General features: G+C 39.6%; 1 protein-coding gene across 2 annotated transcripts in view; it reads left to right on the top strand.

Moving 5' to 3' along the window:
* CHD7 (chromodomain helicase DNA binding protein 7) overlaps positions 1-27,013 on the top strand; it is a 204,508-nt gene that overhangs the window by 59,791 nt on the left and 117,704 nt on the right. For both annotated transcript variants that reach the window (XM_067553721.1, XM_067553722.1), the window contains exon 2: positions 8,836-10,686. In XM_067553721.1, coding sequence (XP_067409822.1) covers positions 9,010-10,686 — 1,677 coding nt within the window. In that variant the 5' untranslated portion in view covers positions 8,836-9,009. The remainder of the gene's footprint in view (positions 1-8,835; positions 10,687-27,013) is intronic.

Below are 27,013 nucleotides of genomic sequence, written 5' to 3'. Positions count from 1 at the left end.
TGCCTCAGCATGTTGCCATTGGCCCCACCTCTTGAATCCTCCATTGGTTTAGTGTCAGCTTTACAGGAAAATGTAATTGGGAAGAGATGTCTTGATAGCTGATGGCAACAATATAATTCTTCCCTTCTGACTCTCTCTCTGCCCCCCTCCCCCCATTTAACTCCATCTTTTTATGTACTAAAATCAGTGAAATGTACAGTTTATACTAGGAACTAACTACAGGAATTGTGCTGTGAAAGTTCTCTCTTGATTTAAGGAGTATACTTGGCCTTTAATTTATATAAGGCTCAAAACTTTCATTTTCCTTTCAGAATTATTTTCAAAATAATATTTCTACTGGTTAATTTGAAAATAATTCCTGAAATATTTGAAAATTATCTTTCTTGTTCCCCCTTATCCTGAAGTATTTTTAGACAAACCTCTTCCTTCCCTCATCTGTGTTTTAAACTTCTGTTGGGGTAAAGAGTGGTCATATGACCAAACAAGGCATTTTAAGATCAGACTACATCACACTGAAACTAGTTTTTAACCCTAAAAAAAAAAGTGTGATGTTGTGTTTAAGTATATTTAACTATATTTAAACTTAGAAGTAGTGTTACTTTTTCAGTGCTGCACTACTTTACATCCCAAATTTGAAGTGGTAATAGATGGCTAGAAATTATTATGGTTCTGGTTTCTTTCTAGATTGGAAAGAAAAGACTATGCCTGATGTGTTCCTATTTTGTGTTATAACTGTCAATTTAAAACTGGCAGCGTCCTATGTTAGGACCATAACTGGGACTCCAATTAATGTGGTGCATGCACAGGAAGGGATATAATAATTGAAAATTGGGGTACATTCTGTACTGAGAAGCCCTCAGTGCATTTGCATCATAGCAGTATTCTGCATATGGTGCTGCTATTGTAGCTTTGTATCAAAGCTTCCATGAATGTGAATGACGTAGGATATTATTTCCAAATGTGTGGCACTGACTGAACTACTAGCTGGTCATTCTCGCATCAGCTGCTTGACAGCAACAAGCTGCCAAATATTCCGAAAACTCTTATGCCCTCAGTTGCCTCTGTAGAAGCAAGTTCTGTGCCAAAGTACTTGATGTAATAAAGAAATAAAGAACAATCTGATTCCTGCCTAATATTACATGAAAACTAACACGTTACTTTTCTGCAAGAAATCTGAGAAATAGGGAGGTACATAGGTAACCTAGCATTAGTTTTTTGCAATTAACTAAATTTAGTTTACAGATATTTTTACTTATGCAGGATGTCTGAGGGAAGAGAGACAGGATTGTGTCTCATTGAAGATTAACATGAGATTTCAGTATTTAAGACAACTGACTGATTAGCCAATAAGACTTCCTATTTAAAAGTAAAAGAATGGCTCTTTTAATTAATTAACTAATTGCACTGAGATATATACAAAATTAAATTTTGCTCTGAGTATTTAAACTGTAGACATGAAGCCGCACTCCAGGATTTTCACTGCACTTTAGTATTGGCCACATGATGAGTTATGTGGCAAGCTGGTGCACTGGCATGCCAAACAGGGTATGTCTACATAGCAAAGAAAAACCCATGGTTGGCCTATGCCAGCCGACTCGGGCTCGCGGGACTCCTGCTCCGGGGCTGTTACATTGTTGTTGATGCTTGCATAGAAGCCTGGGCTCTTGGACCCTGTATGTGGGGGAGGGTCTTAGAGCCCAGGCTCCGGTTCTGAGCCCAAACATCTACACAGCAATGAAACAGTCCCGCAGCCTAAGTCTGAGTCAGCAGGCGCAGGCCAGCCATGGTTTTTTCTTTGTGGTATAGACATACCCACAGTAACTCAAAGTATAGGTCAACCTTAGTCTTATTGAAAGTCAGTGGGACTCAGACTCTTAAGTGTCTAAGTCACTTTTGAAAATGGCTTCTTCAGTGACAGTTAGGCTCCACTCAGTATTGCAAGGCCTATCGAGGCATATGAGGTTGCTAAGCAATAAATTGTTTTGGGGATGGAGGAAATACCCAACAGTGATACCTCTAGGCAATGTCAAGAAGCCTGCATGCATAGGTTGTCTTTTTAAAAAAATAAAAAATCTTTGTACAGCCTTCCAGGCAGTGTTTTCCCCAAGGAACTGAAATTAGAGGGGGTATTCAAATTGGGGTGGGGGTGGAGTTGGAAAACGACTAAATTGGCACTAGTTAATTGGGGAGGGGGGGAGTTAAGGGGAGGGGGGGAGGTGTAGGGAAATCCTTGAGGACCAGAGGGATTGTGACAGCAACACTAGGTTAAGTGGAATTATAGTAGACTTTGGTCACATACGGGATTTAGTGAAGACTACAAAAAGTTTATCAATTCCATTTTTTCATGCTTCTAAATCTGTGAAACATCTGCTTTTTGGGCTGAAATTTCATATGCTTGCTCTCTTTTGGAAAGTTTCAAAATCCTTTCAGCTGTTTTGAGTTGTAGGAGAGATAAGAGAACTTACTACTGTCTGAAATTATATTTTTAAATACTTTTTTTTTGTGGTACAAATGGGTGAAGTTTGAAACGGAACATAATCCTCATTAAGATCAGTACTTTATGTTCTTTATGTGGGGGGAAATGGAGATATGTTAGAAATATCACTTCTGAGCATACTCAGTGGACATCTAAATTTTATAAGATTCTAAAGAAATTCCGCCCCCTTCGATGTTAAAAATGCATCCTCTTTCTGAGTGGCCCAAGAGGGCTCAAGCAGAAAATTTGTTGCTTGGACATTTTGTGACAGGAAGACTGCCTGCAATAGAAAATCTGAGCTTGTTTGATGTGGAGTGTTAAAGTTCGTCGTTCCCCCCACCTTAACAGCCCCACAACTTCCTCAATTGTTGTTGAAAGCTACTATCCTGTTGATGTAGAAAGATTCAGAGTCCAGAATCAGTTCTAAGTTCCCTTGTTGACCATTCTCTCTCAGCAAGGGTGCTGAGCTATTTTGAATCTGTTCAGTCTAGTGTAGTCATCACTCTCAAAGCTAGAATTTAGCGATTTCTTTTATGGGAATGCTAGGAAGCACAATCTGTGTCTAGTCTGGGAGTTAGAACGCCAGGGAGAATAAGCTCTGTCTGTGTCCAGTGACCTAAATATGATTGATTGGCATCCTTTCGTCTGCGAGAGACGGTGGAAATTGCAGCCTATGATGTAGATGGTTTGCAATATCTCATGACTAAATAGTCCCATCCAAGATTTGCATAATCTTTGGCAGTTGTTGTGAATGTGTGTCTTGATTGGGAGCTGCTTGCTTCCCACAAGCTCTTTTCTCTTCAAGCTGTAGGAGCCAGCTCCTGGACATTGATGCCCTGGTGGAGATGATGGCGCCACTTGCTATGATCACTTACCAAGGTTTCCCCTCAGTCAGAATGAATTCCAAATTCCTTCATATCTCTCTTGCATGTGACCTAAATAAAGAACACCCTTTCATATTACAAAGCTGTTCTTTTCTTTTCTTTATTATGAAGGGGACAGATGGGAGGGACAAAAGTTTTAAATGCCTACTGGAGATTGGGGGAAAGATGAAGGAAGCTGTTTGACACCAGTTTTCAAATATGGCAGAATTTTTCAAATTTTAAAACCCCTACTAGCCTGAGAGTAAAGGATGGAGCCTGGAGACACGATCTAGGGACACCTTCCTGGTGACTTGGGCTAGCCTTCTCACTATGTTATTGCTTTTGGGGAGGAGAATTTTCAGATTAATCTTTCATAGATCTGATAGGTTTTTTCAAACAGTTCCTTAATACTGTGTACCGACTGCACAGTTAAAATCAAATAGTGTTGTGTTGACCATTTCAGCTTCCAAGAGCAACATTAACTCAATTGCATTGACTATGTTCTTTATGCTTGTGTTAATGCATAACTTATTGCATACAACAGAGTTGCAAAATGTATGCCCTGAAACATTTAGGATATACAGTGCAACCATTTAAAGGATAATCTGCAAAGAAAAAAGTGATATTTTTATTCTCTGATGTATAAAGACTACCTGAATGGTTTATTGATGGCTATTTCCAATTAGAAATTCCACTCTCGAGAACAAGTAAGATTCTGATGTCACAAATAAGAGTAAAATCTGAGAGAAGAGAATTTTGTAGTTGGACTGCATAAAGATTTTTGTTTGTAATGATTTAATTTAAATGCTAGTCAAACAGTTAAGATGTTCGTGAATGTTCAGCCCAAGCCTGAACGGCTACACTGCAGTTTTACAGACTGATGAGCCAAGTCCACTGACACAGGCCAGCCATGGCTGTTGAACTGCAGTGTCGGCGTACCATCAGCAACTCTGTCCTTTAACTGAGGGTTGCAAAAGCTCTCACTTCCATTTCTATGGCCCTCCAGAAAAACAGAGAAGATAAGTGTATAGTGATGTTTCTGTAATGGTTGGGGAAAAAACCTTTTCCTCTCTCCCACCCCACCCTCAAGCAGAAATATAAATTCATTAGCCCTTATTTATATGTCATAAAGTCAAAATATGCATAAGCTTATAATCTTTTTTCCTTTGGAGGCTACCTTAACACTGATGTTGGAATCTAAATATTTGAATTTGCATTATTTTAGCTATGCAACCTTAACATTGCATTAATATAATTGGCATTATTTATTAAATGCAAACAACCCTGGTAGCCTTATTTTCAGAGGTGCTGCAAGCACCCCCTCTTCAAGACCATAAATCTCTCTCCTGCCCAAATTATTTATACGTTCTCAATAGCAAGATGAGCTAGCTAGCCTCTTTGTCCACTCTGTGGAAACAGAACTCTCAATTTTAAGATATTTTGGAAAGTGACAGCAGTCAAGAGGATGCAATACACACACACACTGTCAACTTTTTATAATGCCAAGAATTTTTCACACCACTTCCATAGTCCTTAAACATACTACATAATTTTTTGATACCCCAGCAGAATGCTTAAATGTTCATCTTCACCAACAAACTAGCATTTGAGTACATTTTGCACTGATCATTAGGCACTGTTTTAAGGCATCACATTTAGTAGAGCAAGTTGTTTGCTTTACTGAACTGATGAACTTGCTCACTGAAGCTGTTTGCTCTATCAAATATGGGACCCTCAGAATCTGTTTTATTTGAAATTAAGACCTAAACACAACTAAGACAAATATTAATTTCTAAAACACCCTACCTAAGAAATCAGGAACTGACCATTTCAAAGCCATTGTATGCTTTTGATTTGATTTTTCTCTGGCTGATAATCTTAATTATATATTGTAATAGTTTTTTTGGTAACTGGTAACAACACACTTTGTATATTGCTGCTTAAACTCCTGAGGTACAACTGTATTTCATAGAACAAGATCTGTCTTCTTGAGAGAAGCAGATAGCTTGGATAATCAAATTTCTTGATTTATGGTTTTCTAACATTTTTTCTGCTTTCAAAAAGTAAGGACAGCTAAATTATTACTTTCCAGTTTAAATAGCCACAGTCAATTTAAATTTGATACGTTTAAATATTAAAAAAAAAAAAAAAAGAAAAAAAAAAAAAAGAAAAGAAACCTTAAAAAGAAGGCCAACAGAAATGTTCCTGAAATTGAAAATCATGAAAACGCTTGTTTCTAAACAAATATTTTCATGCATTCTTTGAATCCCAAGTTTTTGGCACACTAATAACCTGAAAGAGAAACTGTTTTCATTGTCTAAGATAAGAAATGCCGAACATATGCAAAAAGTATAAATAGTAACAAACAAATTGTATTTTTACTTATAATAATTGAAGATGTCAATAATGTAGTTTAAATAAACTAGTTTCTGTACAATGTATCTTAAATTTATGGTTTAGAAGTACTATGCACCTGAGACTCCACAGTGGTCTAGCATCTGTAGCTTCCATCGGAGAGCCTGTAGTCTAAGTGAGTGTAACTTAATTCAAGTACAGACTACCAGCTCTCGAATGCAGCCTTTCTAGTTCTACTTTTCTGCAGAAATTGGGGTCAAATGGGCAGAAATAAAGTGAGTTTTTAACTCGTTAAACAAAACTTATTACCTTATTTTCACCAGTTTCCGTGGAAATAGTAGCTGCCATCTGAAATTGACTGCTACTGGTGGTGCTTCCACTGGAGTTTCCTTGAAAGCATGTCAGCTCCTGGAAAATAATCCAAGCATTCAAATATAGTGGTTTAATCTTTCATGCATTTGAACCTAATATCTGGAAAAACTGGATTGGAAAGGCCATGACACTTAGCAGAATGAGAATTAGTACTTGTAGATTTCAGTTACTGAATCCCAAAGCCTCTGCAACTGGCAGCAAGGGAAGTTTTTATTTCTTCTCCCTCACCCTTGTTTTTTAAATAGGCATAATTATTTATAAGAAGTTATATTGGTGAACAAATTCTGGCCTGTATGTTACAGTAGATAATTGAACAGTTAGAAGATTGGGCATCTTGAGCCAGATCCTAGGGTTTGCCCAAGCTGTGTTCCTTGCATGAGGAGGTGGGGAGGGGGAGTGGAAGCAGTTGTGGCTGCAAACCACCTTTCAGGCTCCCCGGGAACTTCAGGAGCTAGTCCACTCTCTGGCAAAGAGGCTTTTCTGATCGCTGAAGGTGTTCTATGTAGAGGGGTGCCCCAGCTGCTATACATATTACACCAACCGCCAGGAGGAGTGGAAATGTAGGAGCTGTTGAAGTGGCCCTAAGCCACTGGAGGGTTTCCTCTACGCAAAGAATATTCACGGTGACAGTTTAGCTTGACTTACAGCAGCTTTGTGCCATAAGATTGCATGAGCGAAACAGGCCTAGCATTGCTAGGTTAGACTTTTCTGACTTCAAGTTTAGTGTAAATATTTAATCACCTCTCTAAAATTACATCCTTTGATGCAACTGATTTTTTTTTAATGAGTTTGTATTTCTAAGGCTATTTGAGACTTGAGAAATATATCTTCAATGATCTAAATCTTGTTGGATTGATCATCATTTAAAGGTGGTGATCAATAGATTTATTTTTTTATAAAAGGGGCTTGTACTTTTCTACTTTGCTGCTGCTTGAGGTATCCTCTGGAAAGTGGTTAAATAAATGAACAGCCAAAATCTATTGATATTTTTCCCTTTGAAATCTCTCTCCTGGTTTTGCCGGAGGATACAGAATGTATCACGTTAGCTCACACCTCTAACTGAATGGATGGTGGTTGAAACTTTAAAAAGAAATCTTTTCTCCAAAAAGTTGGATATTAAGTTAAATAGGTATTAGTAAAAACAAAGTTTTAAACAATAGTTATTTTGATAACTCAGAAGTAAGTGTTCACAAACAGAATTGTACTGAAATAACAATTTACAATGTGACTTATAACTGAGTTAATTATTTTGGTTCCAATTGCCGTGTGGACAAGCCCTGTGCCATATTGAGATGTCCTCCAGCCATAGATCACAGAATATGATTTTCGAATGTTTAAAAAAAAAAAAAAAAAAAAAAAAAAAAAAGTTTTTGATTAGGTTCTTTCTTTTTATTAGGTTCTGCAAGTAATCCCACTTGCAGATGACTTTTAAGAAAATGTCAGGCATCCCATCCTAAACTTAGTTCAGTCTTATGTGAAAAAACTAGAACTTTTTTGGAACTGTTCTGTTTAGAAAGTAACACGTCACTATAAATTTAAAGTTTAACTGAACTGTGCTGTAATAATTGAGAGAGAGCTTTTGAATTAGAGTTCTTCTTCAAGTCTGGACCTGAAGAAGATCTCTGTAGTTCAAAAGCTTGTGTCTTTCTCCAAGGGAAGGAAGTTGGTCCAATAAAAGATATTGCCTTGCCCACCTTGTGTCTCTCATCCTGGGACCAACACAGCTACACCAATACTGCACACAGTAATGCTTACCTGACACACAAATATTTAAATGAATAAAATACTATAGCCTTGACCTTTCTTTGTAGTTGGAGTTATATTTTCAGGAGGCATACCAATTGTGTACAAAGCAGAATTTGTGTCTTCCTCTGATGCATTTTAGTGTGTAGTCACCAATGTATATTATGTCATTAGTAATGAGTTTGCCTGAAGGTGAATAGTGGACCCCAGTGATTGAACTTCCTCTATCAACAGACAAATTCTGGCATGGATTCGATGCGCAGTGGGGCTTGAAGTCAGGGGTATTAGTTTGAACATGGTATTTAGAAACCTGCCTTCTTGCAGAACGAAAACTTTATTTCAGTTTTGAAGCTAAGCACTGTGTAGTTTTGCTATGGGGGAAATAGTATTGTATAGTTCCATTTTTTTTAAATTTAATGAAGTAGCCATTTGTGACTTATATGGTGGTTGTGCATGTGTGCAAAATAACACCTTAATTTTTATATAAATGTACAATTTTTAAATCTCTAGATTTTAAAAGGTCACTACTGGTGTTTGCACAATCCTGTTGTCCATTTAACTAACTTTAGCTTATCATAGCCCTTGCTGCTGCTGCTTGCTCATCTGATTACACTGCTCAGGGGAATAAGGTTAAGGACATGCTGTTGGTAACTAGAGCATTTTCAGGGCTTTAGTTCAGCAGATGGGCTGCTTGGCTATATTCATACATCTGCCTGCCTGCTGTGGCAGCTGCTGCTGCTGCATGTTGTGTTCTTTTGTTCTGTTCCATCCAAGAATGGAACACTAGGAAGTGTAGTGAATGGATTAATTTAAGGTTAAGGTTAGTGTTTTGCTTACTCTCTAACCCCCTATCATAATAAAGCTTCTGATAGAAGCTAATGAGTTTTTCTTGAAGTGAAATAGATTTAAAAAAATACACCTCAGGGGCTGAAACAAGCTAGTATAATCTGACGCAGTCAGGTGTATTTTAATACTGTAGGACAATTTTATTATTTGTTTCCAATTTTCTTTTTTCCTCTCTCCTAGGACTGGTAACCAGACTTTGGCTGACACTACGTGGTCCAAAAGAATTAAGGAAATATGGAATGACATGAAGAAGATTAGTTGAGGATTAAAGGCTTTGAGGACAAACACCTCAGTGAGGTGAAGCACAGACTAGCATTCTAGTTGTAGCTCTGAGGAGCTGTGTGCTGAAAAGAGATGGCAGATCCAGGCATGATGAGTCTATTTGGAGAAGATGGGAATATTTTCAGTGAAGGGCTGGAAAGTCTTGGAGAATGTGGATATCCTGAAAATACAGTAAATCCTATGGGGCAGCAAATGCCCATAGATCAAGGATTCCCCTCCTTACAGTCATCTCTTCACCATCCCCCCACCAATCAAAACCAAGCCAAGTTGACCCATTTTGATCACTATAATCAATATGAACAGCAAAAAATGCATCTGATGGATCAGCCTAACAGAATGATGAGTAATGCACCTGGGAATGGTATAGCATCTCCTCACTCTCAGTATCACAACCCTCCAGTTCCTCAAGTTCCTCATGGCAGTGGCACTGGTGGTCAGATGGGAGTCTATCCTAGCATGCAGAATGAAAGGCATGGGCAACCATTTGTAGACAGTGGCTCCATGTGGGGACCACGTGCTGTTCAGGTGCCCGACCAAATAAGAGCACCCTATCAGCAGCAGCAACAACCAACGCAGCCACCACAGACACCATCAGGGCCCCCTGGGCAGGGCCATCCTCAGCACATGCAGCAAATGGGAAACTACATGGCTCGTGGGGATTTCTCAATGCAACAGCATAGTCAACCACAACAGCAGAGGATGAACCAGTTTTCTCAAGGTCAAGAAGGTCTTAATCAGGGAAATCCTTTCATTGCCACTTCAGGACCTGGCCACTTGTCTCATGTGCCCCAACAGAATCCCAGCATGGCACCTTCTTTGCGACACTCAGTCCAGCAATTTCACCATCATCCCCCCACCGCTCTCCATGGAGAATCAGTAGCCCACAGTCCCAGATTCTCCCCTAATCCTCCTCAGCAGGGTGCTGTTAGGCCACAAACACTTAATTTTAGTTCTCGGAGCCAGACAGTACCCTCACCTACTATAAACAACTCAGGGCAGTATTCTCGATATCCTTACAGTAACATAAATCAGGGATTAGTTAACAATACAGGGATGAATCAGAATTTAGGCCTTACAAATAACACTCCAATGAATCAATCTGTACCAAGATACACAAATGCTGTAGGATTTCCATCAAACAGTGGTCAAGGACTAATGCACCAGCAGCCCATTCACCCTAGTGGCTCACTCAACCAAATGAACACACAAACTATGCACCCTTCACAGCCTCAGGGAACTTATGCCTCTCCACCTCCCATGTCACCTATGAAAGCAATGAGTAATCCAGCAGGTACCCCTCCTCCACAGGTTAGGCCTGGTAGTGCTGGAATACCAATGGAAGTTGGCAATTATCCAAATATACCCCATCCTCAGCCGTCACACCAGCCCCCTGGTGCCATGGGAATTGGACAGAGGAATATGGGCCCCCGAAACATGCAGCAGAGTCGTCCGTTTATGGGTATGTCTTCAACTCCACGGGAGATGGGTGGGCACATGAGACCAAATGGTTGTCCAGGTGTTGGCCTTGGAGATCCACAAGCAATACAAGAACGACTGATATCTGGCCAGCCGCATCCCAGCCAACAGCAGTCTTTTCAACAGCAAATGCCAACTTGTCCTCCCATGCCACCTCATCCAGGGATACATCATCAGTCTTCACCACCGCCACCACCACATCCCCACCACCAGCCTTGGGCACAGCTTCACCAGTCACCACAGAATACCCCACAAAAAGTGCCTGTCCTTCAGGTAAGCTGCATGCAGTTGAAAGAGAATGTTTTTAAATTATATACATAGTCAGATTCTGGGATACAAGTGTACTGCTTTGAAATCATTGTCCAGCCTTGACTGTTCTGTGTACTGCTGGTTACCTGTCTTTCCTATGTGATGGTTTTTACAGGATCACACTGTAATATGTTTAAATGTGAAGCAGCATCAAACTTATCCTGAACACAACACATATTTTATTGTTGTGGTCAATCTGATAAAAAGCTGCAAGTTTGTCTAAATTTTCAGTCTCATTAAACTAACACTTTAGTATTTGCAAACTTGCAGAGGGAAGCCCATAGCAATGTAGCTATATGTCTTGATTAAAGCAAATTCAGACTTGGGACACAGATTTGAAATGTTCTAATTTAGTATAAAGTTAAAAGTTCTTCAAGGAAAGGTTCTACAGTCTTTTCATGTGAAACTTTGCAGCACTAAATAATGCATCTGATAATGAGAGGTGGGCAAATCTGGTTTAGATAAAATAAGAGCAGATGTGAATCTTAGTCTAAAACCAAACCTCTTGATGCTTGGATGAATCGCACAGGTGCACACAACTTTGATTTTACTCACTCTGAACTGCCTGATTCCACTTAAAATAGCACTGCTCTGACAGTATTTCCCACTCAGATGCTGGAATTGTTGGAACTCTTGAGAGCCTTTTCCAGCCTAATATAGGTGGTTTGACTAAGCATCTGTACATTGTGCTTGATAAAATCAAATGTCCAACCTTTTTCAAATTTGCCATCACACGATCTTGATTGATATGCCCACTCAGTCATGAGCTTTTGCTGGATGTATAGGTGGCAGAGACATTACAGAGGTTTAGATTCCATTTATCAATCCCTCATATCAGAAATCAATCCCAAATAGCTCTAACCATAAATATTTGGAGACAATTGTTGGAATGCAATCACAAGGTCTCATACAATAAGTCTAATAAATCATATGAGCAGTTGTTCCAGCTCATGTCCCAGGATTGCATGGAAAGCAGCTGCTCAGCAGCCCCTTTGACTGCTGCCTGCCGGCTGCTTCTGTTAGCTGCTCCGCACAGCATGTGATAGATCTGGGAATCAGATGCATGCTTGGAGAGAGGCAGCTGGCAGGGAGTGGAGTGGAGATCGTGACTCAGCAGGTGGGAGAGGCTTCTGCACTCACTGCACAAAATGAAACTGGGGAAATATGGGTCAAGTGGTAGGGTAGGTGAAGCAATGGGTGGAAATCAAGAAGGGAAAGCCATGTGGGGAGAAGAAGAAGAAGCTGTGTGGGATTGGCATAGAGAAATGGGGTTAAAGGACTATAAGGAGAAGAGGGGTGAATATTTTCAGCAGATGTTTTTTCATACCAGCTAGTGGTCTGAAGGGGTCTTGTGCAGGCTGTGTGCATCCAAGTGAATTTTGAATGTTTTATTTGCATTTTTTCTCCTTTCACTTTACAAGGCGACTGTAACTAAAAGTTCACCCAAATGCCCACAGAATTATCCATCATCTCCTCATTGGCAGAATTGTTCCTGGAAATATTTTTCATGTTCCCAACTTTATCCCAAGGAAAGGGAAGGACAGAAAGGAGAGCAAAACTGAGTGTCTTAGAAATGGGCAGATTTCTAGAAAAAGAGGGAGACAGATTGAAGAAAGTAGTATGAGGAGAAGGGGTGCTGGAAGACAGAAAAGAGGTGAGAACAGAGCATTGTAACAAGGCGAAGGCAGGGAGAGAGATGAAGAGAAAAGGATGAGAAATTCAAAGCAGCAGGGAGGAAAAATCAAGAATGGAAAGCAAAATTGCAAAAACATGTTGAGAGATGCACAAAATAAAAAAACTTGACAGAGCATGGGTAAAAACAGGTGAGATGAAGCTCAGGTAAAGATCTGACACAAAATGGTAGCGAGGATGGGCCCCAACCCCCAAAAGGCTTGCATTAATCCCTAAATAAATATTACTTATATAGCCCTATAAATGTACATGAGGGTTTCATTCAGTGTTACATTTGGTAGAGCTTCAATAAAATCTTCAGCAGTCTCTCATGGCATTAGAGGGTTTGGAAGAAATATGGTCTTTAATGTAGAAAGTTCTGTCTATCATTTCAGGGAAAAATCTTTCCAAATGTACTTCTGAGACACTTATTAATTTTAAATGACTATTGTGGTAAAATAAAAACAATTTGTGTGCTAAATAAATAAAAGGTTGGATAGCTCTTTAGTGATCCTGAACTGCATACATATAATTGGAAAATGGTGAAAGAGTAATTGGTTTCATTCTAATACTTTAGTCAATCTTGATCATAAAATATAAATCAAGCATTTTGTGGTTAGACATGTTACTCCTTCAATGGAAAATCTAGATTCCTCTAGTTTGACCAAATTAAAATAGAAGAAAACCATTTTCTCATGGGGAATTGCGTTAAATGCATTTAAGTCTCATTAAGTTATGCAGCAAGGTTGTGTGATGCAGTATGCAACTTGGCTTGCCATGTATCACCTGCCTAGTAATGGAAAATTTGACATAGATGCTTGGTATTCCTTCCTCCTTAAAAACTATATGACTTCAACATGAAGTGCCCATTTTAGTGAAAACTCATCTTTCTAAATCAGGGGTGGGCAAACTACAGCCCACGGGCCACATAGGGCCCATCTGAGCTTTTCATTAGGCCCTCCAGCTCAACCAGTGGTCTGCGAGTTACATTCAGGTGGTCCACAGAAAGGTTGCGGAATAAGCTGTGCAGTGCAGCAGTGGCCACTCCCCCTGCCAGCACTCCACCTTCTCCTCGCCCCTCTCCCACCATGTGGGCCCAGTGGCGCTCTGACTGGAGCTGCTCCCAGAGCATTAATGGCCCGCCATAAAATTTCTATACCCAGATATGGCCCTTGGGCCAAAAAGCTTGCCATCCATGTTCTAAATGAAGGTTACAATAATGTTAAAATCCTTGTTGCTCTGCTTTTTGATCAAGAAACGAGAAACAGAATTTGTGTGTCACGTCCATCAGATATCTTTGTCTTTCTGCTTTCTTCATTTGAGATGGCAGGAGACTGAAACTGATGAAGAGCACTGTTCTTTGATGTTACTTTGTATTGAACTAGAAGTATTTGTCCATAAGATAATTTATCACTTAATTGGCATCACAGAGACTTGATGGGGGTAAATCCCATGACTGAAATATTGGTATAGAGGGGTATAGCTTGTTTAGGAAGCACAGGAAGGAGGTGTTGCATCATATATCAAAAATAAATATATATACTTGTTCTTAGGTCCAGAAGGAGGTAAGAGGCAGACCAGTTGTGAAAGTCTCTCTAGGTAAAGATAAAAGGGGTTAAAAAAATATCATGGTAGGGGTCTACTATTGGCCCCCAAATCAGAGCGAGAATGTGGATGAGGGATTTCTAGAACAAGTAGCAGAAATATCCAAACACAAACATTGCTAGTAATATATGCGGGATTTTAATTTCCAAACATCTGTTGGAAAAGTAATATGGCAAAACAAAATTTACAGTAAGTTCTTGGAATGTATTGGGGTACAACTTCTTGTTTCAGAAAGTGGGGGAAGTAACCAGGGGGGATAGTCATTTTAGACTTGGTTCTAACCAACAGGGAGGAGTTGGTAACACATCTGAAGGTGGAAGACATTTTGTGTGAAAGATCTTGAAATGATATATTCCATTATTCTAAGGAATGGAAGGAGCGAGAGCTGCAGAATAAGGACAGTGGACTTAAAAAAAAAAAAAAAAAAAAAAAAAACTAACACTCAGAGAACAGGTAGATAAGATATGGGAAAAAGCTGTTAAGGAGAGTTGGTGGTTTCTCATGGTGACAATATATTGAAGGCACTACTGCAGACTATCCTGAAGCAAAGGAAAGATAGGAATAGGCCAATATAGCTCTTTAATGACCAGATAAATAAAAAGAAATCCTATAGAAAGTTGCAACGTGGACAAAATTGTTGAGTATAAAAGAATAGCACAAGCATATAAGGACAAAATGAGTTACCCCTAGCAAGGGACATAAAAATAGGAGGAGGTTCTTTAAATACTTCAGGGGTAAGAGAAAGACAAAGGAAAATGTAGGTCATTTTCTTAGTGGGGAAGGAGAGCTAATAACTGATGACATCAAGAAGGCTGAGATGATGATTACCTGTTTTACTTCAGTCTTCACTAAAATGGCTAAGGGTGATCAGATACTTAACACAGTTAATATTGGTAAGGGGGAAGGAATGCAAGCCAAAACAGGGAAAGAACAGGTTAAAGAATAATATTTAGATGTATTCAAGTCAGCAGGACCTATTGAAATTCATCCTAAGGTACTTAAAGAACTAGCTGAAGCAATCTTGGAACCACTAGCAATTATCTTTGAGAACTTCTGGGGACAGGTGATGTCCTAGAGGACCGGAGAAGGGCAAACATAGTACTCATCCATAAAAAGGGGAACAAAGAGGACCTGGGAATTTACAGACCAGACCGCCTAATTTAGATATCTGGAAAAGTACTGGAACAGATTATTAAACAATCAATTTGTAAACTCCTAGAGGATAATAGGATTATAAGGAATAGCCAGCATGTCAAGAACGTGCCAAACCAACCTAATTTCCTCCTTTGATGGGATTATTGTCCTACTTCATGGGGGGAGCAGTAGATGTAATATATCCTGATTTTAGTAAGGATTTTGACATAAGCAAACTAGGGAAATGTAGTCTAGATGAATTCACTGAAAGGTGGGTGTACAACTGATTGAAAGACCATACTCAAGCAGTTATCAATGGTTTACTATCAAACTGGCAGGTCCCATGGGGGTCAGTCCTGGGTCTGGTACTAGTCAATATTTTCATCAATGACTTGGATAATGGAGTGGAGATTGGTATCATCTGCCAATTTTATAAACACAATCAGAGTGGTTATAAGCACTTAGAGGCAAGGATTAGAATTCAAAAGGGCCTTGACAAATTGAAGAATTGGTCTGAATTTAACAAGATGAAATTCAGTAAAGATACGTGCACAGTAGTTCACTCAGGAAGGAAAAATCAAATGGACAACTACAAAATGGGGAATAACTGAATAGGTGATAGAACTGCAGAAAAGGATCCAGGGGTTATAGTGGATCACAAATTGAGTATGTATCAGCAATGTGATGTAATTGTAAAAGAGGCTAATATCATTCTGGGTTGTATTAACAGGAGTTTTGTATGCAAGACATGGAAGATAATTGTCCTTCTCTACTTGGCAGGAAGGAGGTCTCAGCTGGAGTACTGTGTGCAATTCTGGGTGCCACACTTCAGGAGATGTATGAACAGATTGGAGAGAGTCCACAGGAGACCAGCAAAAATGATCAAAGGTTTAGAAAATATGACCTATAGGGAAAGGTTAAAAACTGGATATGGGTAGTCTTCAGAAAAGAATACTGAGAGGGAATCTGATAAGTCTTCAAATATATTAAGGGCTGTTATAAAGAGGACTGTGATCAATTGTTCTCCATGTCCACTGAAGTTAGGTTAAGAAGTAATGGGCTTAATATGCAGCAAGGGAGATTTAGGTTAGATATTATGAAGAACTTTCTAAGTAGAAGGGCAGCTAAGTTCTGGAATTGGCTTCCAATGGAAGTTGTAAAATCTCCATCACTGGAGGATTTTAAGAACAGGTTGGACAAACACATGTCAGGGATAGTCTGTTTACTTGGTCTTGCCTCAGCACAGGGGGCTGGACTTGATGGCTTCTTGAGGTCCCTACCAGATCTAAATTCTATGATTCTATCATTTTTGCATACAATGAAAACGCAAAAATAACTTTCTTAGAAAAATTAAGACCATTGCCTAACGTTTAGACCAGTCGAGGCCATTTTGGTAATTGTTGCTCAGTGGTTCCAAGCTAGTCCTGTCTTGGAAAGACTATAAAGATCATGGGTAAATACTTGTTTTGTATGTATAGGCAAGAAAGAAAATAAAATTTCTTTTCCTTGTCTATAAATTGAGAGATAAGTTAAAAATATACAGAATTCTGCATACTCCATCTCCTGTTGCTTAAAAACTGCCAATAACATAAATGCTGATTGGGAGTTACAGGGACTGGATGGCTGAGGATTGGTAATGGGATAAGGATCTTTACAATTTTAGGTCACCAGCTGATATTTAGACCAGGTCTGTAGAGAGAAATCCGTTACTGCTTGCCTTGTTAGAAATGAGTTGCAGGTTTCAATTTGTTTCCTTGTGGACAGATGCTCATATCACGAGAACACTATTGTAATTAACACACCTGTTGGCAGACTTGGCAGACACACCAACAATAGAATGGACACAGGGATGCCTTCCAGTCAGGATTCAGACATACAGAGGGAGGCACAATACAGAATTTTTCAAAGTAGCTGTGCATAAGTTGAAGTCTTCATTCTCAAGTGCGGTCTGTCAATCATATTTCACAAGCACTAAGTAATCTGTACTGCTGTAGTTAAATATGGGAATAATTAATGGGACATAGAAGCTTTTTCCAATAATGTCTGGAAACTAAAGTGAGAAGCACTGCAATAAGTGCACCGTAACATTGCTAGGGAAGGGGGGTGCTAATTGAGATGCTTGATTTCTTCGAAACTCCATTTCAAGGAGAACTGCTGAGCCAGTGATCCTAGTTAGATGAGTGTTGTACTGAACATCCTGGTGCCCACTGATTAATATTTACCAGTTTCAGATAGACGTACCCGAATGTTGGGTTTAATACTGAAACTGGCAAAAGTGAGACATTGCCCCACCTACTGGGTTGAGAGGTGAGAGAGAACAGAGGGAGGGGGACCATCCAGTAGATCCCTGACATGGTAACACTTGTGACAGGTCCATTCTTTTTTCAAACTTCTTGGGATTGAACCTCAGTCCTAATAGTTTGTATCTGGAAATATGTGAATATAGAAGAATATTACCTTTTAAAAATGTAAATAGCCTAGACTCTAATAGCCAAATTCAGAGGTAGCTTAAATAATAGTAAGTTGCACATCAGAAAGTGTGAATAAATTGGTGTAATTTGCATGTTGAAAGGGTGAAACTATCACACTCCTGTTGGCTTAATTGGCATACTATGTGGGTGGAGTTGGAGCAAGAAAAGTGACCAACTTATGTTTTCTTTGTGATCTATAACTTACACACTGCTATTTATCTTTGAATTTGGCTACCAAACCTAAATTAACACTATATGCCTAAACAAAATACTGATACCAGGAGATTAACAAGTCAGGCTTTTGAGAGAGACAAGGTGGATGAGGTAATATTTTTTATTGGACTAACTTCTGTTGCTGGAGGGGACAAGCTTCCGCACAGCGCTTTCTCAAAAGCTTGTCCCCTCCAGCAACAGAAGTTAGTCCAATAAAAAATATTACCTCACCCACCTTGTGTGTCTCTCTCATCCTGGGACCAACATGGCAAACAAGTCAGGCTTTTGTCATTATTAAATATTGGTATTAAGTAAAGACTAGTTTTTTATTTTTCTCATCCAGCATGTATTTGGCTTCTTTTTCACTAAACTCTTTTTCTCATATGATGCTGCTGTCCTTGGCAGATCTTCTGGCAGTATCCAGTACTGCTCTGCCATTTCGGACAGCATAGAGCAGTGGTTGCTACTGGAAATCTTAATCTGTTTGAAGCCTCTCTTAGGCCTGCAGCCATCAGTGAGAGGGTGCAAATTCTGTCAGTCCAAAAACTCTCAGCAAGTTTGAGTGGAGAGGGTGACCTTGGAAAAATTGGCATGTTTTTCCATCCAAGCCAGCTGCATATTTCATTGGGAGCCAAAGGCAGCCAAAACATGCCTACATACTATTCCCTCCCTTTGCCTGGAGGCAGGGTTCTTCAAAATGCAGAGTAAAATTTTCAAGCAGTAATCACTGCTGACTGCCATGGCAGTATCACTTGCAAGAAACAATATGCCATCCCAAAATTTGCAGCATTGGAGGGAAGAGTATTCTACCAGAATTGAAAAGTATAGAAAGTCTGTAGGAGTTGGGAGGGAGGCTAGTTCAGAAAAAAGTATGGGGTAATGGTAATTTGTTTTGCCAAGGTTTTCTGTCTCTTTAATTTGGATGAGGGATGGAGCATAATTAAAATGTATCTGTATTTTTCCTTCAAGAATCTGAACAATTATGAGACTGCTTAAATTCTTTTCAGTTAAGGTCAAGGAAGATATTTCATATCTATTCTTAAGTTATACTGACTAGCTATCTTCTATTTATTATTATGGAAATGCTCCAATAGTGAGCTTGTCTGCATTCCATCTTCTCTCATTCAAAGGGTGTAACATTTTAGTGCCAATTATTTTCTTTTATAATTTACAGAGGAAATTCAAAGTGCAAACTACAAAACTCTAATATGTTTATGAATAATTAAGAAAAATATATGGCCTCTAAGAGAATTATTTGCATTTTTTACTGTTGAGAGTATCTTGGGATTTAACTCCTGGATGTAAAGATTACTCTCTTCTTCCTCCATTCCCCCTCCCCCTAGTTCCCAAGAAAACAAAGGGACTACATACATTCTTGTAAATAAGAGATTAGAGACTAGCTCTTGAGTGTATATGCCCTTGGGCAAAAAGTTTTGTTTAAAGAAAAATGGAGTTAAGGAGGTACAAATGACTTTGGTGAAAAACGTTGTTAGGAGCATTTTGCCACATCAGGTGCCATAAGTTAACTGGAGGAAAGTAATTTGTGCCATTAAATTATCTGTTCATGAGACTGGCTGAAGCCAGTTTGCATTATTAGCATAAAAATACAAGTCCACAACAGCATGCTGATTTGGTAGACTCTGGAGTCACCTGACTTGTTCTTGGCGGTTAATGTGTTGAATGTCGGTAGTTTGAAAAGCTGACCTGGATTTTTTTCCCCCCTGAAATAGTTGGGCAAAGTGAGAAATAGCTTCAAGAACAGTGATTTTAAAAGCAATTTTTTATTAATGATTATGCAGACAGCTACATTTAGGATTTTAAAATGATAATGTATTTGGTGGTATTTTGGTATTTGTCATTTCAGATCAGATCTCTTGTTATATTCTAGTCATAGACAAATGGCAACTGTATCCTGCTTTGACACATATTTAAATCTTTATTTTTAAAGTGGCTTCTTTCACAATTTGAAAATTGTTTCTAAAGAGAAATCTGATATTTTAATGCACATCTCAATATCTGCATGACCAGCAGTGAACTAAATGTAAAGTCATAGAAATTGGTGTAAAGGAAGTGAGAGATTTGATCTCTGACTTGAAATACTCTGAAAATCCTGATAGTGTGAGCTTCAGATTAAAATTTAGTAACTGTTTGTCATCCTTTCCTCAAAAAAGGAAAAAAAAAAACCCTCATAAAATTTGTGATGCATTCATTTATGTAAAATTAACATTGGTACCCTCCAGGATGGGTTGATATCACTGCTTACATCATGAGTGTGAGGCATTGAACTTTCCTCATCTTTCTCTTTTTCCCATCACTCCAGGGTGAATTTATCTAAGGCACAGGACTTGTCTTCACTGTTGACTTCTCAGGTTTAACAACGTTTTCCCTGTGACATACTCCACATTCACACATCAACACACCTCTCAGTGCTACACAGCAAGGTAGCTGTTGTTCCGTTGAACTTCAGAGCACAACCTGAAGTAGTTGTAAATGCATATTGCTATCCTGCAGTAACTGCAATGAAGAGATGCAGTCACAACATTCAAGACATGTTGATTCTCCATTCTGTCCTGATCAGACTCGTGACTGGGCTATCAGTCTACCTCTGCTCAGCTTACTGCTTGCAGTTTGTGTTTTTGCCATCTTCATGCACATCTCAGTGTTGCTGCAGCTGCCACTCAGCAGAAAGTCAGGTGTACTTGGGAATCGCTCAGTGTTGCTATGGCTCAGACCCCTGCCAAACGTGGGGAAACTGAGGCAGTCAAGGACGCCTCAGTCCTTACTGTGGCACTGTGAATCTTGGGATATATGCCCAGATAGCCATTGTTCACCACTGCCAGAATGCAGTGTACCAGTGTAGGTGCAGAGCATGACTGCGCAGTAATGTGGTCATGCTACCATGGGTTAGTTGACCATTTGTTAATGTGATTGTTTATCCCACGCTTAGCATGCAGTGAACACCTAGTCTTAGCTTTCACTATTCTGGGATTTGAAGCCTGCTTTTAACATCTTTTAACATTCCTCTTGAGGGAGCAACATGTAGATGCTGAATTTAGTTGGCCAATGCAATGCTTGACCTTTGATGTTTTCAAAGCGGCATTATGGCTTTTGAAGTAACAATAGAAGGGATACTTTAAAATAACTGTAAACAGGAATACAAAAACCTCCCTACAGTTTAAAAAGAACCCTCACACTTCAGTGAACTTTCAGGAAGAAGTACACCAAACAAAATTCTAATGTACACTTTTCAATATTTATGTTGAAGATTTATTTTAAGATTATTCTTTTACAAATCCTGGGAGATGCCATAATTCTAGGTTTTTTACATCAGTCTGGAGAAATGGAGGCTCAAATTCTGCATAATACCTTTACGGCAAGAGAAAACATTGAGAAGATTGGCTATTAGGGAGAGAATTCTTATTTAATAATCCTAGATAATTTGCAGAAAAATCTGTGGAACTGTATACTAACAGGTGATAATGGTGGCTTAGTTTTTGGCATGGCATCAAATAACTACCAACAGCAAGGTTTTAAGATACTATCTACAAATGTTTTTGGCATTTTGGCATCTTTTTGGCTACAGCAGCCTGAAAGTTAGGAGCCAAATGCAAATCTTGGCTTCCACGTTCTGTAAATTGGCTTAAAAAAATCTGTTTTTGCTCACTGTTAGCTGTAGATGATACCATTATCCATTACCATTTGCTGTTCTCTCAGCTGCCTCAAGTAGTAATATTTTTTGTTACAACTAACTTGTTAATTCAATTATCCATTTTCTTTTAGATTTTAAATTTACAATAAAATAAAGTAAAACTGGCCTCCATGTCTTTGCTTAAATAAATAAACACTGTTTGTGCAGTTTCCTTTACCCCCTCTATATGCACATTATGCACAACATATAGTCACTTTTCCTTATCTGTTCACTAGCTAGACATAGATCCTATTACAATTCTGTTGCTTGCTCTTACTGGGGTCCAAACAAAAACACAGTAACTGTACTACCAAGCTCATGAATTCAGAAGTCTTGAATCAGGTCCAAAAAATCATGAGGTTTGTTTTAGATAATACAGGATAATAGAGGAACCCAAATTTGCCTTCTGGTTTGAGCCTTACTGTGCATGTGCTTTACATTTTCTCTGCAGCCAGGAGGGCTAGAAACTTTTAAAAATGAAACCTGAAATTCTCATTCAATCTTGTTTTATGCGACTACACCTTATGTAGCTTAGATTTATTTTTTACATTTTTAAGCTTCCAATAAGAAAATTCTTTCACTTCTGAATTTTGTGACTCAAAGACATAAGAAGGTTTATGAATAGAGGTCATGATAGAATAGATTAGTGATCCGACCAGAGGTCTGTGAGCCAGTTCTAACTTCTCCTTCGCTTCTGACTGACTGTAATGCATCAATTTACAAATGTTAGTTATGCCTCTCAACTTCCCTAGGCTTTATCAACTGAAATAAGTTGAGGGGCAGAGAGGTGGTGATTTTTTTCTCAAGTAGAACCCAATTTGTTAAAACCCAGGTCTTCAGATTCATTACTGTATCTAATATACTAAATCACACTGTGCCTACCCATCTACTGGTAATTCTCTGAACTTCTATGCCTTTTCTCAAAGTGACTTTTTCTGTGTGGAAGGTACTGTGGTCTTAGGGTTGGATCTTAAGGAGAAGTGAAGTTGGCATTTGCTTACAAGACCTGCACCTGCTGCGTAAACCAAGGGCTGGAAGTACTCCAAAAGTGAAATTTCTTCCGCTAGTTCTGCAGCTCCTCCTTCTCTTCCCTCAGATCACTGCCAAATTTTCTTCTCTTGGGTTAGCAGATGCTGCAGGGAAGGAAGAAGCTAATAATGCATTGTTTCCTCCAGTCCTGCAGAGAAAGGTGCAAAGGGCATTAGAAGCTGAATACAACTGCCTCTGTATAACCAATCTCAGCTTCCCTCCGTTTCAGCCACCTCCAGATGTAAAGAGGAAACAATCTTACCTATGTATTGATTTTGGTGCATATTTGTATGAAGCCACTTTCTATAGTGGAAACGGCATCTCAAGAAATCTCAATGTTCTAGAGTTTTAGACTTGCACAGAATTGCCAACAACTTCAATTTTTTGGACACCACAAATATTTAGCTTCAGTAGTGCAACTGCTACTGCATGTCAGTAGTCTATAAGAAATAGAATGGCTTTACTGCATTGGTAAAATAAATAAATAAATAAAATACTGTAATGAAAACTGAAGATCTGGTAAGATAAGAACAGAACTGATTTATTTAATTTTGCTATACTGAACCTGTGTAGAGAAAAGAACACTATAGTGAAAATAAAGTGGCTTTTTTTTTTTAATTTGAAGTATGCAAGAGTTTCAGGGGGATGTGTGTAATAGACACTTTTCAAAGCAGGGAATTTAGCCAAAGGGTTAAAACCTATGTACTAATTTGAAAAATCTCAACCAGTAAACTTTAATTATGCTTAAATATGGTTAAATTATTTCTAAACTGTCAGCTGTTGTAACCAAAAATACATTGACCACCATTGCTGCACAGTTAGTACTTCCTACTGGCTTTGTTTAAATGGTGTTCTTGTAGGTCAAGAAAGATAAAGGAAAAATTGAGCTTCATAAAGAACTTCCTGGGATTTAGATGCCAATGTGAAATTTGTTTTTCCACTTTCCTTTCCATCTCTCTCTCCAGATGGCCCTATATCCACTTACAGCTCTGGTACCCCGTATCTCTTGGCCCTGTTAGACTGTGATAACACTGTAATTTTCCCTGTATGGGAGGGCTGATTGATATGAAGTGCTTTGTTTTATTTTTGGAAGAAATTATTCATCTGTATCAGCCAGTTGCTGGATTCAGTGTACAGTTTATAAATATGGCATATGGTTCTGAATTTGTGATATTTGAGTAAAAGTTACATGCACACATGTATAATATATTGTCACTAACCAGTAAATATGTTTTCAGATTGGGGCAACATACGTTTTTGAATCTTTGGCTTCATGGCTGTTAGCTGCATACCTTTCATAGTCAATTTCATAATGGAGCATCGCAAATATTTATCAGTGGTAGGGATCATGAACTGGAAAAAATGTCAATGGAATAAAATGTAAAAAAAAAAAAAAAAAAAAAAGTTTAGAAATTGGGTTTGTTTATTTAAGAAATAAACCTCTTTTCTCTCTCTCTCTCCCTGAAAAAATGTTTTGGAAAGATGGTTTTGTGGTCAAGGCATTGGACTTGGATTCAAAAGATCTTGTTCTTCATCGAGTGGTGTCCCTGTGGTTGTTCCACTCCAGGTGTCTGTTGCGTCCGGATCAGAGATCTTCATCAGCAGTGTCCGCTCAGGTCGTACATGTGTGGCCTGCCTTGTGGCGCTATTGGCACCTCGATCCTCACACGTGCTACCCACGTCCCTCAGTTCCTTCTCAACTGTCCACAGCCTGAGACAGAGCCACAGCAATCTCCTTCAACCGCTTGTTCTGTGAGAAAAAATTAAAATAGAAAATAAGTTTAGTTAATTACTACCTCCCACCCCTTAAAAAAATTTTTTTTCTCCCTTCCCCTTTGCCTTAATATAGATAGTAATTATATATAGTATCATGTCTGGCTCTCCAGGCTCTAAAAGATGCACTTCATGCAGAGACACCATCCTGGCATCCCATGGGCATGCCCAATGTATTAGATGCCTTGATGAGGGATACGTCACACAGAAATGTCCCCACTGTAAGAACCTCAAGGCAAGAGCCAGGAAGGACAGAGAACTCAGGTTAAGACTCATTCTGATGGAGAACTCTGAGACCTGCCTCAGACCCTGGGCGTCAACTATCACTCTTGCCATCTGACAAACACATCAAAAAGAGGGCTTCTATGCCATCTAAAAGCCTGCCAAAAAAGAGGTCAGCAACAACCAAAATAATGGTCACCCACACCTCTTCGGCGCCTATAACTTCAGCGGCACTGAAGAAGCGTCATAATGGCACGGAGTCAAGGGTCAAAACAGTAAAGACCACCTCCGATTCGGCATCAACGGGAAGCATGTCAGCACCGACAGCCACAGTGCTGAAAATGGCTCTGACTGTGAGGGCAGCTCTGACCACAACATCTGCACTGACTCGCACCATGGTGTGGAACGTGACTTTGGCGCCGCTCACAATTTCAGCACCGAGACAAGCAGTCACACAATTGACAACAGTACTGACCATCCCATTGGAACCACCTCAAATACTGGCACCAACTGACTCTACGGAACCTAGCCTGGCACCGGGTTGAAAATACAAATCAAAAACAAAGCACCAGCAACAGGACGACTCTTCACTATACGGCACAGACATGTCTGTCTCCTCACAGGTCCCCAGGACGATCATCCAGTGGGGAGGATGATGATATAGAGGAAAGAGTCTTCTCCGCTCAGCACTCTTCACCTCGTGGACCTATGTCGTTCCCCTCTGGTCATAGGGAATACAGTGGTTACCCAGGACAATTGTAGTATCCACCCCCATGGTTTGCCCCACCCATGCCATACCCAGTGCAATGGCATAATTGGGAAACATGGTCTCAGTACGCCAGGGACTACAGTAGACACTCTACTTCTCAGAAGGATAAAGACATGTCACCGCAACGATCTATACAGTCGACTGTAGATGTGCCGTCAGGGACTATTGAGCAGGAGGATGACACGGCAGAACTTCATACATCATCATCACACATCTCCTCCTCTTCATCAGATGATACAATAGTACCACCTCCTACTACAAGTGCGGATGATTTTAGGCAGCTCCAGGAACTGTTCAAAAGGGTAGCACAGGACGTGGATATATCTCTTGAAGAGGTGTCAGAGAAACACCATAAGCTCTTGAAAATACTGCACACTGCAGCGCCATCCAAGATAGCTTTGCCTATGTATGAAGCGATAACGGAACCAGCAGATGATACATGGCAAACTCCAGCCACCATCCCATCCATGTGCAAAAGAGCTGGTAAGAAATATTATATCCAGTCCAAGGGGGCTGAATTCCTGTTTACTCACCCTCCGTCTAATTCCCTGGTTATGGAGGCAACACACCAGAGAGGCAAACTCACCACAAATCCCCACCCCAAGATAAGAACTGGAGGAGAATGAATTTATTCGGACAGGAAGTTTACTCCTCGGCTACTTTACAACTGCGCATAGCCAACTATGCCACATTACTTTCTGATTATAATCATGATACATACCCCAAATTCATGGACTTTATTGATACCATATCTCAGGAAAGAGAGGAGCAATTTCAAGCTGTCATCATGGAGGGTCCGCTGATATCAAGAACAGCATTGCAGGCTGCCCTCAGTGTGACAGATACAGCCACCAGAACCACAGCCACAGTGGTCATTATGCAGAGGGCCTCCTGGCTTCACTCGGTGGACCTGCCCAGGGATTTACAATTGACTATTGAGGATCTTCCATTTGACAAGGCCAAACTGTTTGGTGAAAAAACAGATGAGGTCCTTCATACAATGAAAGATTGCCAAGCGACACTGAGAACACTGAATATTATATGCTCCTGTAATGAGAAGGAGACAGAGCAGATACCAACCTTATCAAAAGAGAGACCCTCAATATCCTTACCAAAATAGGCAATACGACCTGAATAGGTCCTGACAGACACACCAGAGAAGACTACAAAATAACCAACAGTCAACATCCCGAAATAACAACTTTGAAAGATTGGTTGGTGACCTGAATGACCTCCCTCAAGTTCCAGTGTGAGAATCAACCATCACACAATTTGGCCACTGTCTCCATCCATTCCAGAGTATCTGGGCATCCATAACATCGGACAGATGGGGTATTAAAAATAATATGCTTGGGATACTCTACCCCCTTCACCAACATCCCTATTACCCAATTCCCTTCCCGTCCTCTTCAGGGACCCAACTCACAAGCCCCGTCTTCAGCACAAAATTGATCATCTTGTAAATCGTGGTGCAGTAGAACAGGTGCCACAACAACATGTAGGGAGGGGTTTTTATTCCTGATATTTTTATTCCTGATATCCAGAAGAAAACAGGAGGATGGAGACCCATATTAGATCTCAGAAGGCTAAACAAATTCATAAGAGCAGAGAGATTCAAAATTGTCACACTGTCAACCATCATACCAGCACTGGAGCAAGGGGACTGGTTTTCATTCCATGACCTGAAGGACGCCTACTTTCATGTCACCATACATC

Source organism: Emydura macquarii, unplaced genomic scaffold (assembly GCF_026122565.2).
Source record: "Emydura macquarii macquarii isolate MOO-44397 ecotype Brisbane River unplaced genomic scaffold, CSIRO-AGI_Emac_v2 contig_1477, whole genome shotgun sequence".
Lineage (NCBI taxonomy): Eukaryota > Metazoa > Chordata > Testudines > Chelidae > Emydura > Emydura macquarii.
Note: the sequence above shows the minus strand (reverse complement) of the source record. Positions and strands in the feature narration are given on the sequence as shown.